This window comes from Megalops cyprinoides, chromosome 3 (genome assembly GCF_013368585.1).
Source record: "Megalops cyprinoides isolate fMegCyp1 chromosome 3, fMegCyp1.pri, whole genome shotgun sequence".
NCBI classification, from domain to species: Eukaryota; Metazoa; Chordata; class Actinopteri; order Elopiformes; family Megalopidae; genus Megalops; species Megalops cyprinoides.
The window spans coordinates 41,905,138-41,922,736 of NC_050585.1; the positions used below are offsets into that span (position 1 = coordinate 41,905,138).

Consider the following 17,599-nt stretch of genomic DNA (forward strand, 5'->3'; position numbering starts at 1 on the left):
AGTCACATTTGCATGTGATTACTTCCATGGCTGTGTGAGGATGTCTTTCATTCCTTGCTGTAAGAAGCGAGGTGGCCCTCCAGTCTGTGGTCAGTCAGAGCCTCTAGCTGTAAATGCTTAACTCTCTATCTTAACTAGTTTAGTATCATATCCAGCTAGCCCAGGCTACACACTTGTATTGTTGTCTACAAGGCTGAGAGAGAGAGCCTTGTGTAAAGCCAGGTTTTTACTGTTGTTATTGGATTCCAGTCAATAGTAAATGGTAGCTCGAGAACAGCTAAACTACTCCGACAACCCAAAGGAGATACTGCGCAAATCTGTTGATGATTTTAAGAAAGGAAAGTTACTCAAAAATTGGAAGAGCATTACTACATTTTGCTGGTGGTAACTATTAGCCACATTATGTGAAAACAAAGTGTGAAGCAAATTTTCTAAAAACATCCATTTGATCAGTACATCACAGTTGCCTAGCTTGTCCAGAGTGACTTAGTCTACATTCTTACAGTTTTTGGATATTGTTATGTTACCCTGTGCCCTTTACATGTTGCCATAATTTTTTTTTACATATTTACATAATTTATACATATTTACAAGTATACCTTCATTAAAAGACAGTCTTAAATGATTACTAGCTGGCAATGAGCAATTGAACACAGGTGAACATGAGATCAAAATGCTTTCAAATGAACTAGAACCCAAAGGCTACCATCCTTGTTCTCTCACATTAAAGATTAAAACGTATCCAATTCTGAAGAGGGCTTTTGAGAGATTTTGAAAGGCCATCTTTCTGGTTTCCACGAGCGTAGCCTGGAATTTTAAAAATAATAAACTATTAACGAACTTACAAGTTAGGCCAACCTATGCACATTTTACAGTGCGGCTGGCCAACTTGCTTCTCTGAAGTCAAGGGGAATTTTTTATTTGAATATTTAATTGAAAAAATGCAACATTCTCAGAATGTCTAGTTTCAAAAGAGCAATTAGGTAGTATGATAAAAATTTACCGGGCAAATGAGACCGTTTCTCTCATGATGTCACATGATTCTGATGTGGCCTGATCACAGCGATAATGTTTACAGAAACTGTAGGCGCAACAGTGTGGGGCATGCATGACGTGACATCAGCCTTCTGCCTGAACCCAGATATACAACACTTGCACAAAGCATTCTAATAAAACAAATACCTGTGGACAGGTGCAGACTAAAACATATCTACATCCACGCTGATTAACAAACAGTCTTAGCAATGTTTTGTGGAATGATGGACACGCATCACACATATCAAAATAATGAATTAAATTGTTGTGGCAAGAAATTAAACACTGGTTTTTCACAGAATTTGAAAATGTCTTTTCTGTGGCTAAATTTCTTTGTCTCATTGACAGCATGCTGCCCATAAATATTACTTGGCTGTCAATGGAATTCCAAAGGAATTCTGAACATTCTGAGGTGCTGGAGATCGGCCACACTTTTTGGTATTTAAACTTCATTGTTTGGCTGGTTTTATTCATGCAAACTGGAGTCAAAGACAAATCCACACATGCCACGTGGCAAAGGCGAAAGACACTGTGCACTAATGCCTGAATGCCAGAGAGGAGGTAAATCTGTCTTCACCAATCGCTTATTTAAAAATGCCGTTTGAGGGGGGAGAGGAAGCTCTGCACTGGTACAAACAGCAGTTAATGCACACCTACTGCTAATATGTAGGCCACTCTTCTCTCACTTGTTTGAAAGGTAAACTCTGCCCCACAGTCTATTGTGCAGCTTCCAACATTGCATCAATAATAAACTGTTAGGTTTCAGGGCTGTTAGAGTAATGAGTCTATATCCTTCACTGACACAGGGGCCGTGGCGTTCAATGTGATTTCTGTTATGTGGGACTGTACTTCCCCTATTTGCCGCTGCAATCATCAACAGGAAGCGCAGGAGGAAGTGTGAAGTTTTTTTTCTCTTCTGTCTTTTTCTCAGAATCCTCATGCAGCGCTTGATGGCCCGTGTCATGTCTGTCTGTCCATGACTTATTATTTTACATATCCATTTTTCTGCGCGGTGGTAGCAGGGGGCACGGAGTCATAAGACGAGGCTTTTTTGAACAACCCTAGGCCTCGCTTCTGGGCGTGTTTCTCGTCCTCACCTACAGCGGGAGGCATGTCATCACACCAGACGTGATTTCGCAAGAGGAAGGATTTAATCGAGTGAGCTGCAGTCCGCCCCTTTCTCTCTCTTTTTTTGTGTGCTAGCCCCTCGTCTCTCTCTCTCAATACCCGTTTGTGGCGTAATCGTTCTCTCGTCCGTGGTGTGCCGTGAGTGCAGAGGCCTCCTTGTTTTCTCTCTCTCTCAGAGAGCGCCGGTCAGGACTTCGTACTCCCCCCCCCCCACCACCCACAGCCAAACGAGGAGCGACGGAGGGCGTAGCATCCAGGCGAGGGGAGCCATTTTCTGAGCGGCCTCCAAGGGCGAGCATGACGGGCGGGATATAAATGAGCAGAAAGGGAGAGACGAGTCACCACCCAGCCCCTGCTCTCACCTTCACCCCGCTTTCTGCGCCCACTCCCCCGGGGTGTTTCTTTCCGACTCCAGAGGAGAACGTGAACAGACCAGGGGCAAGATGAGTTTTGGAAACGTGCCGTCCAAGGCGGAGGTCATGAACTGGAACCCGCCGCGGCTGGCAGACTACATGAGGAAGGTGAGGCTTTTTTAGACTCAATCTTTAGTCCCCACCATCTGTCTTGGGTTTGGTTAATGTTTCAGTTTGGGGCTATGTGGGGTAGAAACACAGCTGGGCTGTGGTACCGGGGGCCGCTGAAGTGGAGGGCCAGATCGGCTGGTGCCTGAACCAGAACCAGAGCTGAGTTTCTCAGAACAGCCCTGTGCCTCAGTTATTTTTCAGGCCTTTTTTTCAGTGAATGTGGATTTGAAAGTGGAAGTCAAATTTGTGTTTATTGATGTGTGTGTGTGTGTGTGTGTGTGTGTGTGTGTGTGTGTGTGTGTGTGTGTGTGTGTGTGTGTGCGTGTGTGTGTGTGTGTGTGCGTTTGTGCGTGAGTGTACATGCATACTAGAGAGTGAGATTGATATACTTAAATATACTTAAATATCTTCATAGGATGTGTTGAACTTTAAGTATCAAAAACAGCCATTTTAATCTTGTTGGGAGTTATATAGCAATTGATTTGAATGGGCCACAGAGCCAGATCCAGTTCAAGTCTCTGGTGGAGCCTTGACAGAGAAGTTTTCAGTCTATATCTACACCTCAGTGATTGATGGCCCCAGGTCATAATTTGTTAAGTGTGAAATCATAAGAGAACTGCTAGGTTAAACATATGATATTGGTGCCATAAGTCATGAGAAACTGTAAAGCACTGAATAAAACAGGCATAACCACAACCAATCACACTTTGGGAAGAGAAAGGCAGATGTTACATTTTACCACTACACTTATTTAGACAATCCCATTTCAAGTGCAAAATTTCTCACAAAGACATTCATGTTAGGTAGTTTGATCAATGGTCCTAACCTGCACTAAACATACATAAATATTGTATGCCCCTTTAAATATGACTTTTGAAATGGGAATCATAACAAATGCATCACTTTGGATTAAAGTTGCAAGCAAGTCATTATCCCCAGGGACATGACAAAGAGATTCCATCTTTTTTTTGGCAGAGTATCTGCTGTTGTCTTTACCTGGCCCACACTAGTTCTCCCAGTCTCAGCTTAGCAGTGCTCAAATGGCTCAACACAGGAAGAGGGAGTGAGTCCCTGAGTGTTGCACTTGGTAGCTGTGAAGCTAGCATGCATCACACCCATGCAATTTAAAACTACATGCTCTGCCCTTTACATTGACCCCACACCTTATGTGTTCACAGCTGGACCTGTCAGGATGTGACAAGGTCATCATGAAGTGCAGCATGAATGGGCCGAGGTTCCTGGTGAGTTGACAGCCATCGATACACACAAAGATATCCACATGGACAGATGCCATTTAATAATACGCATCGTACATATTTCCGACATTGTGGTATGAGTACACTGCATTTTTTGTTATCTGTCATGAAGCTGCGGTACGTGCATCTGCAAAACTGCAAAGGCCGACAATGACTACGATAAGTGGCAACCACAGCAACAGCAATGATAGCTCTTTTTTAGTTAATGGCCTTCAGTCGTCTCCATGGTGGCAGGTAGAAAATGTCGCCTTGCAGGGCGTTTCTGCAGGGCGTGCAGTGTGAGTCAGGGTGCCACAGACAGGGCGCATGGCCGAGAGGTGCCAGCTCAGCTCCACGTGCCGGGCGATGCCCAGTCACTAATGAAATGAGGAAATGCCCCCCCCTCCCCATCTCCTTTTACCCCTTCAGAGAAAAAGCTGCAGGATCCAGGGGGAAATGGATGTAGGAGGGATTTTACAGGCAGGGGTGTGACTAGCACTCATGATTTTAGTCATTTGCCGTTTAACGTCCAAAACAAAGGACAGACACTTGCTGGGATGTTGTTGGAACAGATGATCTGAGTAGCGCTCTTCCGTCTTTCTATCTTTCTTTTCTAGAACATGTCGGACAACGACCTTCAGAAATTCCCCAAACTTCACGCCCCGTGAGTACAGCCTGCTGCTCTTTGGCTACATCCATGTGCACCAAGACACTTCCATGTCAGGGACACCTTCATACCCCCATGTGCTACTCCCTGAAAAGGGCACGGCGGGAGGCGCCATGGTTGGAGTGACAGAGAAGTTGTCAATCTATTAAGAGACTTTATAAATTGAAGGCTGCACAAAGGTTGCCAAGCAATACCCAGGCATGAAGATGTTACAACAGCAGATATAAAGATTACATAAAATGTAAAACATATAAAAGCTCTTCTGCAATTTCATATAACTGAAGTCGCTCTGTGGTGCTGACAGTGTTTTTCCTTATATAGCCCTGGAACGTGAAACAGGAAGTGCTAATAGTACAGGCTACTTTAGAGCTGGAATGAAAAATCCTGGGAAATTGGGGGGTGCAGAGGGCATTAATTTAGGACTCTCACCACTCCTCTCCCGTTAGAGAATGAACAACCTCAGACGGTGACCTGACAATTCGATTGCTATTTACACAGCATGGCCCAACATTCAGAAAAAGGTTTTCGACTTATCAAATCTTGCAAATACTGAGAGGCCCATTTGTAGAGCTGGGACTTTCCAAAGGCATTCTGAGCAAGGACCTTTGCTCCATATCTAAACCCTCAATGTTCTGCTTTTAATTCAACAGGCCTGACTATTTTATGCTTTGTATGGTGGTTTTTAGGGGGTATGGGTTTGTATATATGGTAGGGCTGCTTGATTACGGCAAAAATCACCATATATTTTGATCAATATTGAGATCACGATTATTTAACACAATTACTCATGGACTGAAATATCATGCATTTATTGAACTTTTAAAACACTTGTCTTTTTAAAGGTGGATTTTCTTGAACTTCCTATCGCATGTAACTTATTTTATGCTATGTAGTGTGTGTACGTTGGTTTGTTATGTTTTTACATGGTTTGTTATGTTTTCATTAGCTTTATTAAGCTTTTCATGGTTTTCAGTTAGCATTTGCTATATTTTTAAAGTTAAATCGCTGTTTCCTCCAAGCTACAATTAGCTAGAATTTTTCCAGTCTAGTGTTCTAATCGCACCCGGTTTTATACACGCTACACGGCAAATCACACCGGTGTAACCATACGCGTAAAAGGGTTAATTATAATTTAACTGAAAAACAAATTTAAAAAAGTAAAAAAAAAAGATATATTATATGTATATATAGAATTATATATATACATATATCTCGATAAATAATGCGGCACAATAATTGCATTTTCTCGATTATCTTGTTTTCATAATCGTTGGAAGGCAAAATCGTAATTGAAAATAAGATTCGATTAATCGCCCAGCCCTAATATATGGCATATATTTTGTTTACATTGGCATAAATTGCGATATAGTACTGTACTTTTCCATAAGGGAGTTCAGCTGCTCTTGCAAAATGGTGCAAATTCACCGCCGGCTTGTGCTTTATGATGTCATAGTTCATGGAAAAAAACACCAACAATGAGCATCGTGTGTGAGAGAGTGAGAGATAAGAGAGAAAGACCCACACTCTTTTTCACAAACAAAATGGTGAGGAAATGCCGAATGCTCAGAGGCTGAAATCTGAAAGAATGAAAGGGTGTATGCTTATGGGCACAGTTTTGCAAGCTAATTTTAGACAAAAAAAGAGGGGGATGTGGAGAGAGCGCGCTCACAACAGAGCGGTCTGGTACACTGTTACCACATCCTGCCAGAACTAAACCTCCTGACTACAGGCAATCCTAACTCACCAATCACAGCCCTCGGAAATGAGCATGTGACCTGCTCCAAACACCTGAACACTTGAAATGAAGAAAAAAAAAATGCAACTGGGTGCTTGAACTCCCCTGAAAAAGTAGTAAACATTATATGGCAATGTATGAAATTCAAAAATGTAAGTAATTAATTACTACTTTAATGCAGCATCTAATGCAACTTTCTTCATATATTATTGCCAAAATTTAATAATATACATCAGTCTAAAGTATATTCTACAATATATGCATAAAACTATATTTATGCAAGTAAAAATTATATAATAAATATGCCCTGCATGTTTATATATATATTAAACACAACATTCAATTATTTTTTAGTTTAACACATTTTTTGCATGCTTCCAATCCCTATACATTCATGTGCATGCATGCATTCCTTTTGTAGGCTGATCTCCAAAATTTGCCAGGAAATCAACAAGAAAGAAGAGAAGAGGGGATTTTTTCAGAAAAAGTAAGTTTACTTTTTCATGTTAGCTTCTCAGTTTTACAGGATTTCCAGTATGTAATTTTGTCTTGAGACCACTGAATGCAAAAAAAAGGATCCAAGATTCAGTCTCAGCTCATAATCGATCGTTTTCTGATTCCTCCACAGATCAACACCGTATAAGTATACAGAGCCAGGTACAGGTGTTTGCATTTCTGAATGGTTACTGTGGTCACTGATCAAAATATTAAGCTGTCTACTCAGACACGGAACACGGGCCTTACAATGCTCTCTTTGTAGCTGCTGTTCCGGAGGATGTTGGCTGGGACTCTGAAGAGTTTGTGAGTTACTCTGTTGGTCTCTCTGGTTCTATATCATCCTCCCCAACTTACATTAGTGTCCTCTCTCCCTCCCTCTGTGATGTCATCTTAATGTGACATCCTATGTGATCTCCCTTTGTGGCTGTCCCTCTTTATTTATCCCACTCCCACTTCCTCTGGTTATACCTCTGAGTTATTCCTCTCTTATTGGATCGGCAAAGTGACATACTAGTTAAGGAACCTTGCTTGTAAGTTGAGGGTTGCAGGTTTGATACCCAGGCAGAGCACTGTTACTGTGCCCTTTAGGCATTAATTCTTTCATCTAATTGGATAAATGGACGATACATAAAAAGAATGTACTAATAAATATGATATGGGTAAGGATGCCTTAACGTCTACAGAAAGAAAATATAATAATCATAATAACAACCCTCGACTGTCACCGCCCCAGGACCCAAGTGACGATGACTATGAGAGCCCGAACGCAGACGACGATGAAGAGGGCAGCGGGGGAGATTATGAATCCCCGAACGAGGACGAGCCCAATATGGTGCGGGGAGGGGCTGAAAGCGACAATGACAACGACTACGAGCCGCCCCCATCCGAACCCCCTGATGAACTACCCCGTCAGATCTGCCCCGCCAAGCCTATGGAGGACAGCCAGTACATAGGTAATGTGGAGGGTGACGCGCTGGAGCGACACACCGGATGTGTCGGCGCCGTGTTCAGCTGTGCGGGGCAGGAAGTGGCAGCCGTAGGGCCTGGCAGCAGCTGCACAGTCGGTTCTCAGGGTTCAGTTTCCATTAAGAAGGCTCGCCTGGCCTCTGTAGAGGATTACACAGCAAGTATTGTTTAGAGAGATCGAGCAGTGTATTAATCAAATGGTTGTGTCAAACGCTGATTTGTGCTCTTGAAATTAATGGTGTGGTTTTAATATGTGTATATGCGTGTGTGTGTGTTTCTGTACTTGTGTGTGTGTGTGTGCGCGCATGTGTATGCTTTTGTGTGTATCTGCGCTTGTGTGTGTGCGTGCGTGTGCGTGTGTGTCTGTGCTTATCTGTGTGTGTGTCTGCGCTCTTGTGGTTGCGTGGGCAGATAATAACCGGAACCGTGGCATGTCTGTGAAGGCGCCGAACAGCCAGCCCCCCATTCCCCCTCAGCGCCCCAGCCCTGGACCGCCCCTCCCTGCCAGCATCCGCCCCAGCGTGAGTCCACTCTGCCTGCCACCTCTCACTTCTCACCACCTACACTGAACATACGCACCCATGCCTGCATAACATATCCCTGACACTTTGTAATCCAATATGCCACTCATTGCATCACATTACATTACACTCATTCAGCAGACGCTCTTAATCAGAGCGACTTCCTAACAAAAGAACAGAAGTGCATCCATTCAAGCTGAATGAGCAACAGTGTCAGGCCAAGCTAACAACACTGCCAAACCAGTGAGTGTGAGCAGAACACTATTCAAACCCTATCACAAGTTAAATTGTGTTAACCTGACTAGACAAGAGAAGCATATGACTATACATCACAGTCACTAGGTCATAGTGATGTTACTGTATCACTAGAGTGAGTCACTAGATCACAGGCACCACTCATACCTATAAATAGTATACCCCCCTACCTGTGTAATATGCCTCTTATACCCCTATGGGAGCTTGTTCCTTTGTAGTAACAGTAATAATGAAAATTGTACAGCCCTCATGTCAACAAACATCCTCAGTCTCCTCTCTGCCCCGCCCTCGCCCTCTGTCTCCACAGCTGGCCGGGCCCACCCCTCCCCGCCGCGAGCAGTCCCCTCAGAGGCCCCTAAGATCTTCCAAGCGTAAGTTTGCGTCGTCTCAGGCCGTATTTTTGTCTGCGGGTGTCAGCCCTTTCAAGCGTGAGGGTATTTCTCCTCGGCGGGCATTAGCAGGTGTGACAGAACCTCTGTCCCGCAGCCTCCCCCGGCCCCCCTGCCCCCCAGGTGGATCGCAGCAAGAAGCCCACCACTCTGGAGCGCTGTCTGCCTGGACTCCCAGAGAGAGAGTCCCCGCTGCCAGGTACTGCACACATACGCGCATACACACACACACACACACACACACACACACACACACCACATGCTCAAACACACAAACGCTCATACACACACACACACACACACACGCTTATACACACCACATGCTCAAACACACACAACACACACAAACACACACACACAAGAAAACTGCTTTCGTCTGATTCACCCTAGCCTGGCCTACCAGGTGTATGCCATGTGGCATGCAGGGTTATATTCACCATAATCGTCCCTACTCCCTATGAACAACACCAGACTTCATCTTAACTGCCAAAGGGAACAATATTCCTTCCTGACTGTGGCGCGTATACAGTTGCATGTCAGTGCCACAATTGTACTGACACATCTGCAGGCAACAGATACTTCCATTTCTCTTATCATTAAAAGCCTAGTTCCTGAAAAAAGACAGCTATGCCGTTTTTGCAAATTAGTAAGCAAATTAGTTAGCACTTATGTGTATGTTTACAGCTGACGAAATTAAAAACACTTCTGGAAAAAAAGTTCTTTTTTAACAAAAAGGACTGTTGATCAATCTTAACAAAGCAAGTTTTTTTTTTGGAGGGGTTTTCAACCAGCTCCTACCCAGAGAGACGTCTGATTTACGCTAGTTCAGGACATCAATACCTTCCTTATCAAAGTGAACCATGAATTGAGCGTATTGCGTCATGCGAGATACCATTGTCATTTACTGGTAAAGGGGTGACAGTGAACTGGTTATGAGAAGCTCTAAAGCATTCCAATACTGATGTGTTTCGTATGTCATTTCAGAAAGGAAGTCTGCTGGTGGTGGGAGGGTGAGTTCTGCTTCATCTCCCTGCTTTGTCTTCGTCCATTCACTCATTCATTATTTCAGTCACAGAAGCAATCATTTATAGATCTGTTATTTTTTCTATTGGACCTAGAGGCTTAAACGGTACATTAATTATTCATATAGCTCTTGCTACATCCTGTCAATAAAAGAAACATCCACTCGCTTTGGTGGATAAAGGCCTTGCATCCATGACTCAGGCTTACATATGTGAATTCAGTGATGATGAATTCAGTGAGGATTCAGTGACGGTGGACATGGAAATTCCTGTCTTGGGCTTTCAAAAGTCTGCCAGCATTTTCTTGTTCATCTTTACAGTGTCCTGTATTACTAGGCTTGAGTCGCTGGACTTGAGTAACGGCTTATTTATCCTGTTCTGTCAAAATGTGATCTCAGTTTGGTCTCCATTTATCCTCTTCATTAGCCAATTTTTATGTTGTGCTCAGCTGTACAGCTAAATTTCACACGGTGCTGGAAAGACATTTACTTTAATCTTATCCCTTTAAAAGTTTACATTTTCTGTTCATTTGAGTTATGGGACTACTACATGTCTACCTGCCATTGTTTTCCTTTTGCTGTACCCAAATACTGTGCTGTAAGTCACAGCAACATTTCAACTGTAAAATACAATTGATGGCTCTTACGAGCTAACGTAGATACTAACGGTCTCCACCGTGACAATTACGGGGCTAAAACAGACAGTTTGACCAAACAATGGGTTTGGTTCATGCTTTAGCAAATTCGCCCCCTGGTGGTACAAGTAACAATAATAATAGAAACTAATAGCAATAATAATGCGAATTATCCCCAGCATGGCAACCCAATGCTCTTTAGTATGTAGGGTCCACATAATGTTCTACATATCAGCCCTAATTCTGCTTCAGAAAAAAAAAAACATTCCCACTATTGGTGCACTTGTGTCGCCAGTATTGTCAACCCTGTTCTCATAATAGCTGTGCTATTTTGTGTCCCACAGTCTGGTACACCACCCAGGAGGTAAGGGGGTCATTTTTATCTGTGGTTTTGAGTTGGCTGCTCCTTAGCCTTTCAAGCTAACCACTGTGACGCTTTGCCCTTAAATTTGAGTAACAAATTGATGCAAGTGTGACATTTTTTTTTTTCCATTTCCCCTTCTCCTCCTCCCTCACCCTCACTAACATCTGTGCACATTCTCCCCCCTTCCTCTGCATAACACCTTCATATACCAGAATTCATCTCCCCCTCGCCTGTGTTTCTCCCCGCTGAGCATGCTAATGCTCCTCTCCCCTCCCACTCAGCTAATGCTGCAGGGCCAGAAGGTGTCTTTGGTCTTGTATCACTTCATTGCTGTGCATATAAGTGTCTGAAAGAGTGTCATGCTGTCGGGCAGTGCCTGACTGCATGTGTGCGACTGTGCTTGGCTGTGTCTGACTATGTGTGAACGTGTTTGCCTGTGTCTGGCTGTGTGTGAATACGTTTGGTTGTATCTGACTGGATGTGTTTGAATGTTTTTGGCTGTGTTTGACTCTGTGTGACTGTGCTTGGCTGTGCCTGACAGGTTGTGAGTGACTTTATTTCATTATGATGTCCCCAGACCTCCAGTAGTAGATAAACCCCGAGACCCACCTCTGATGATGGCCAAACCTCCCATCCCAGGACCAGCAGTCAGCAGGAGTGCCTCTTCTGTGAGCCGACAGACACTCACCACCAGGTCTGGACTGTGGACACAGACTGACAGACATAGAAACACACACTTAATGTCTGGTATGGACTTCAGACAGACAGTGCTAGCAGGCACACACTTAATACCAGGTCTGACAGACAGACAGAGAGTTAGACATAGAGACAGACACACCCCTTGATTTATGTACAAGGAAATATTCCATATAATCCCATATATTCCAAATAATTCCATATTTTATTCAAAACCATGCAGACCAAAAGCTTGTATACCAAAAATTCCTGTACTTTGTACAGTCAAGTGCTGAATTTGTTTTGTCATGTCTTCCTAATGCAGCCATAGGTTCTCACATTTTTCTGCTCACACTAATGATTAATGATTGGACATCCAAATAAAACAATCACAAGAAGTTTGCTCAGTTATGCAACAATAATGAGACATACAATGTATTTTTTTTATTCTGCAGGCCCTTTGACCAAAGAAATGACGTAAGTATCTTCCATATATGTTGTAGTTCAAATATGATGGAGGAGAAAAATGCGAGTTGAAAAATTAGCATTCATAATCTGAAAAGAGCAAAATTACAGCATAGAGACAGCGTCTACTACCTAACTCCAGAATGTGAGCATGTCCCTACCAAAGTCAAAACCACAAAAGAATGTATTGACGTATTTCAATACTGCACTGATCGACACAATACTTCTGTACCGTGTCACTGCTGCCTCTTTATGCTGATTTAATATGGTTTATTTCTCTTCTTTCAATTACAGTTTCAGGATGATGGTAAGTAGCTGTACGAAACTTTTGTGCTTCCTGTTTGAATTCACTGTCCTTCCTCAGTCTAACATGAAATGCTGAAACATAAAGCCTCACCATGGCCTTCTTTCACTGACTGTTCTCACATTGCCTGGACCGCCCCCTCTCTCTCCCCCAGTGCCCAAACCACCGCTTCCAGGTGCCTTCAACTCCAACACCTTTCCCCTCCCCTCCAGGAGCCTGCCCCCTCGGCCAGGGCTCCCCGGCGCCCCTCTTCCTGGTGACAGGTAACCTCCATCTTACTTGCCCAGACACTCCTAATTGATCCTTTGTAACTATTTGCGTAGCAGAATCCAACACACAGGGCAACTAGCGTAGCTTACGTCCTACCCATCTGTTTTGCTGGATGTGTCCTACCAGGGTATAAAGTAATACTGTGACTCTTCTTTGTGTCAGGTATGTGCCATCTCCCTCCAACATGCCCCCCAATATCCCTTCCAGTGCATCCCTCCCCTCCAGACTGCAGCCAGGTAAGCACTGCACCTGAACCTATGTCAGCTGTAACATTTCAGAAACGTGGTGAGAACATTTCCTGTCTCTAGGGTGGGGCTTCACTGAGCGCCCTCTTCCTGTGTCTGAGTGCCAGTGTCATTCTTCGTAAGGGTGTACGTTTTTGTGCTATCGACAGGTGTGAACGTTCACCGTTCCAGCTCGAGGGGTGAGGCGGACCGAATCCTGAGGCCGCCCCCACAACCCCAGCGACCTCCAATCCCTGACCCTGAGCCAGAGGACGAGCAGGTAAACAACCCAATGCACACACACTCACACACATGAAAGCAAATGTACTTTTGCCTTTCTTCATAGCTTTACTGTTTGGGCTTACTGGCCCTACAGTGGTGAGTCACTGTGTGTGTGTGTGTGTGTGTGCAGGATCTGGACCCCCACTGGTACGTTGGCCAGGTGACACGGCCGCAGGCAGAGGACTGCTTGAGACGGATCAACCAGGTGAGGTGTCCCCTGTTCTCTGCCCGCTGACAGGCCTGTATCACCTGTCATCACAGGCACGCAGCCACAGCTATGCAAAATTTTAACACCTTCCATTAAAAATGTGTAATGCCACTGTGATCAACATGATTTTTTAATTGTTAGTAAAGATCATCAAAGAAATAGTTATAAATAAATTTTTTATTTTAGTGAGAGACAATGCCTAACACATATACCTAATAGCCATATAATGTCAGAAAGAAACATTATTCTGTAATTCTCTAAATGTAAATGAATAAATGTAAAATTATTCTATCACTGTAATTTCCAATGCTGCATAAGTTGTCCTGATCTAGGGGATCTACTAAATAAATTAACAGCACATAGGGATAACAGTAACTGTAAGATGTATGTGTTGTTCTGGTTGCAATCACTGGTGGAGAAAATAAAGAATATATTGTAATTGTTGGAACTTGCATATCAAAGTGTGTGTGTGAATTTGAACGTGTGCATGAATTTGCAAGTGTGTGCATGTTGTGTGTGTGTGTGTGTGTGTGTGTGTGTGTGTGTGTGTGCGTGCATGCATGCATGTGCCTGTGTTCCGCGTGTACTGAGGGTTTGGGGTTTGTGTTTCAGGATGGAACGTTCCTGGTCCGGGACAGCTCAAAGCGCTCCTCCAGTCAGCCCTACACTCTCATGGTGCTGTACCAGGGCAAAGTCTACAACATCCAGATCCGCTACCACAGCGAGCAGGACTCCTTCCTGCTGGGAACCGGCTTCAAGGGTCGTGAGGTATGGCAGCAATCAGTCATTCTCACTGTGAATGCAAGGGAGGGAAAACTCACACCTGCACTACCACAGAATGAACACAGGGCGGAGCTCCAAACCCATGTGTTACAATGAAGAGGTCCGTCTCACTGATAGGCAGCCCTAGTCGTCCCCAAGATGTATCTAACTTTATGATCAATTAAGTAGATCAGTTATGTTACATTAGCGAAGGTGAAATCTGAAGCATCTCCATCACACCACAACCTGAATTAGTTTCATGTGATAACTGAATCACTGTAATTAAGAGCCCAGATGGCACAAAACAAAAACATCTCTGGCTCTACAGAGCCAGGGTTATCTACCTAGCCTACCTACCTAACCCTGAGATAGCAGATGCACAGTAGCCACTATGTTCTGCTAGATGGCATGAACGTTCTGTTAATTTGCCACTGGATAAGTCTGCCGATGAAAGTTAATAAGTGCATTAAATGTATTAACACATGGAAGTGAATAACTGTAACTGCAAAATGGACACATGCGCTGATGGGTGATTGGTTCATTCACTCGGCAGAACTTCCAGGGGGTGAGGGACATCATCGAGCACCACATGCACATGCCGCTGCTGCTGATCGATGCGAAGGACCGCGGGTCGGGACAACAGAGGCAGTGCTTACTGACACACCCAGCAGGTTACTGACCACCCCCCTCCATTCATCTGCGGGACAGGCGAGCCGCAGCACCAGATAGTCACATTTGGGATGGGTGCAACGGACAATTCTCTAAAATATTAAAAGGACAAAAGGCTTCATTTGAAGAATTGCTGGAGAGAGAACACACTGCTCTTAGCATGGTAAGTTGCTGTGTCTGGCTTCACAGGGTGTGGAGTCTGACACAGGCAGCCAGCAGGGGGTGCTCTCACACCAGTATGGCACAAATACATATTTTGATGAAAACATGTGCCTCTTGCCATTGACCACGACTAAATATTTAATGTTTTGTCTTTCTTCAAACCAAGTATTTTTTTCTGTAATTTAAGTTGATTTGTCATACTCATTTTGTAAAGGCTTGTGTAGCTGGCTACCCAGGTGCGTGGTGCTGAGGAGCATTCAAACTTCGTGGTGTGGCACAAACAATGAACACAGCAAGGCGAGTTCATAAATCTAACTGTAATGGCACCACACTATCTTTTCGAGAAAAGTGAGATGTACAAACTTTCTGTCACACAATAGAGCTTTCATTGCCTCATTCATGAAATTTAACTTTTTTTTAATCCAATAAAATTGTATTGCCTTGTGTGTCCTACTTACATTGATTTTGTGACTCTTTCTGAGATACGCCTGCGCGCTGCACCTGCAGACACCAGTCCTTAAGCACATGTTCATCCTGATCTGTCTGACTCAGCTGCAGATGCCAGTTGTTCCCCCTTTACCATCCAACGGCAATGAAGTTGCATCATTTCAGGCAGACTTTCAGCTTCACTTTCGCATGCACAGGCCAATGGTCACATACTGAAAACAATTGCCTTCAAGTCCAAAAGTTTCTAAGCTTGCCATTAAAGGGTAGCTGGCTCACAGTGATCGCATTGCTGTGGTTAGAGCGTGGTCTTAAAAGCTACATCTCAGGAGAGTGCAGGTCCCACACACAACCTCCTATAGCAAAAACATGCTGCCGGAGTAAAGTACAGTGAAATCACCTACTGCAGAGAGTATGACAGCAAGGTCCTGATACTTTTTCCAGAGGGAGCTGTTTGGTTGTGAGGTTGTGAAATATAGATGCAATTAACTACACTGACATTAAGTACATTGAGTGCTTCACAGAATGATAAAATCCCAGCACAGTGCAGCAACAGTGAAGCAGACAAGCTTGTTGGCACCTCAAGCTTTTGCATTGACTTATGCTCGGTTGCTTTATGCCTCGTGACAATGCAACTTGTAGCATTTATGGTTGTACAATTTAAGTACAAGTAATAGCATAAAGTTGTACGCCCTTTGATAGCATTAACCCCACTGTGGAAATGCTTAATACAATGGCACTGCATTTCAAGGATGGCACAAATGTTTTAGTATCTCTGCACCTAATTACCTAGGCCAGTGTTTCCCAAACCTCTCCTGGAGGACTGCTTGTCCTGCTTGTTTTAGATCTCTCCCTGCTCCAACACAGCTGATTCAAATGATCAACCCGTCATGAACGCCTGAAGCTGCTTAATAACAAAATGATCATTTAAATCAGCTGTGTTCGAGCAGGGAGAGATCTAAAACATGCAGGACAAGGGGTCCTCCAGGAGAGGTTTGGGAAACCTGACTGCTGACCTAGGCTATTGAATGCACTTTTATAAGTCACTCTGGATAAGAGCACCTGTTAAATGACTAAATGTAAATGCACTGATGCATTACAACCACCAGGTCAAATGTTCTTCAATCTTTACATGCCTGATCTATCTCTTTCATCTTTATCACAACTTGCACAGTTGTCAAAATACAATTTAAAAACACACACAAACATGATAACCTTGACACCTCCTGTGGGCAGTTTAGTTATTAAAAAAGTTGAAATTCCCTGGAGGGCTTGAGAGACAGACATGTGCTGTTATGTCTGTGTCTGCGGCAACGCTGGGGGTAAGGATTACCATAATCGCCCTCCATGCAAACTAACTGCTGTCTTTGGCAGGCTTAGAGACCTTTATTCCTGATTCATCAGACACTTGACCTGTCTATACGAGTAACTACAGAGACATAAGAGAAAAAAATAAATACAAAGCAACAGATATGTGAAGGAGTCCTGCCAGTTCCCAAATGAGCAGCATTAAGATATCAAACGGCCATCGTGTCTCCCGTTGCCAAGTTTCACAGACAAGGTTCACTTACAGGATAACCGCGCAGAAAGTGGCTTTGCATGCCCCACAACTACACAGTCAGATTGCAGTGCTGGCCCTGGAAAACTGTGTGTGCACTACTCCACTATCACTAAACACTATATTAACTACATTAAATATAAAATATCATAAACGAAACCCAGGAAATTCCGCTCCTGATCAATGCAGAGACCCCGCTGTCTGCAGCTGGCTATTACTGATAGTACTGAGATTTAGGCACAACAGCTTCAGCCTAGAGTTCTCTCAGATTAGCTCAGTTCTATTGTCCGCAAATAATAATTCAAAGAAGATTTGCTGTAAAAGTTTAAACCATGATGGGTGTACTAACTTTTGATGTTCTCTGTGCGTTTGTCTGCATTCTCTACAAATTATCACACTATACATCACTGCAAGACATTCCACTAGGATTTCACCCTGGTTGATTGTCAGTCAAGCTAAGACAGCTCATATGAAATTGATTACTACTGTTGATCTACATGTCTTCTACTATGCTGTAAAAATCCTCATTGCTTTTCATGTCTGCTCTACCTCAAATCGTTTCCATGCAATCCATTCTGAGACAATTCCTTCAAGGGTGCTCTA

The 17,599-nt window shown here is 43.7% G+C and overlaps 1 protein-coding gene across 1 annotated transcript; it reads left to right on the forward strand.

Moving 5' to 3' along the window:
- Positions 1 to 1,981: 1,981 nt before the first annotated feature.
- lcp2a (lymphocyte cytosolic protein 2a) lies at positions 1,982 to 15,361 on the forward strand. The gene is made up of 21 exons (XM_036523887.1): positions 1,982 to 2,684; positions 3,866 to 3,928; positions 4,540 to 4,586; positions 6,746 to 6,811; positions 6,953 to 6,981; positions 7,085 to 7,125; positions 7,556 to 7,775; positions 8,200 to 8,309; positions 8,872 to 8,935; positions 9,051 to 9,152; positions 9,938 to 9,963; positions 10,954 to 10,973; positions 11,551 to 11,667; positions 12,104 to 12,125; positions 12,408 to 12,420; positions 12,572 to 12,680; positions 12,850 to 12,923; positions 13,082 to 13,191; positions 13,324 to 13,398; positions 14,014 to 14,169; positions 14,717 to 15,361. Exons 1-21 carry the CDS (start codon positions 2,607 to 2,609, stop codon positions 14,840 to 14,842), a joined length of 1,668 nt encoding a protein of 555 aa, XP_036379780.1. The 5' UTR covers positions 1,982 to 2,606; the 3' UTR covers positions 14,843 to 15,361.
- The last annotated feature ends 2,238 nt before the right edge of the window (positions 15,362 to 17,599 follow it).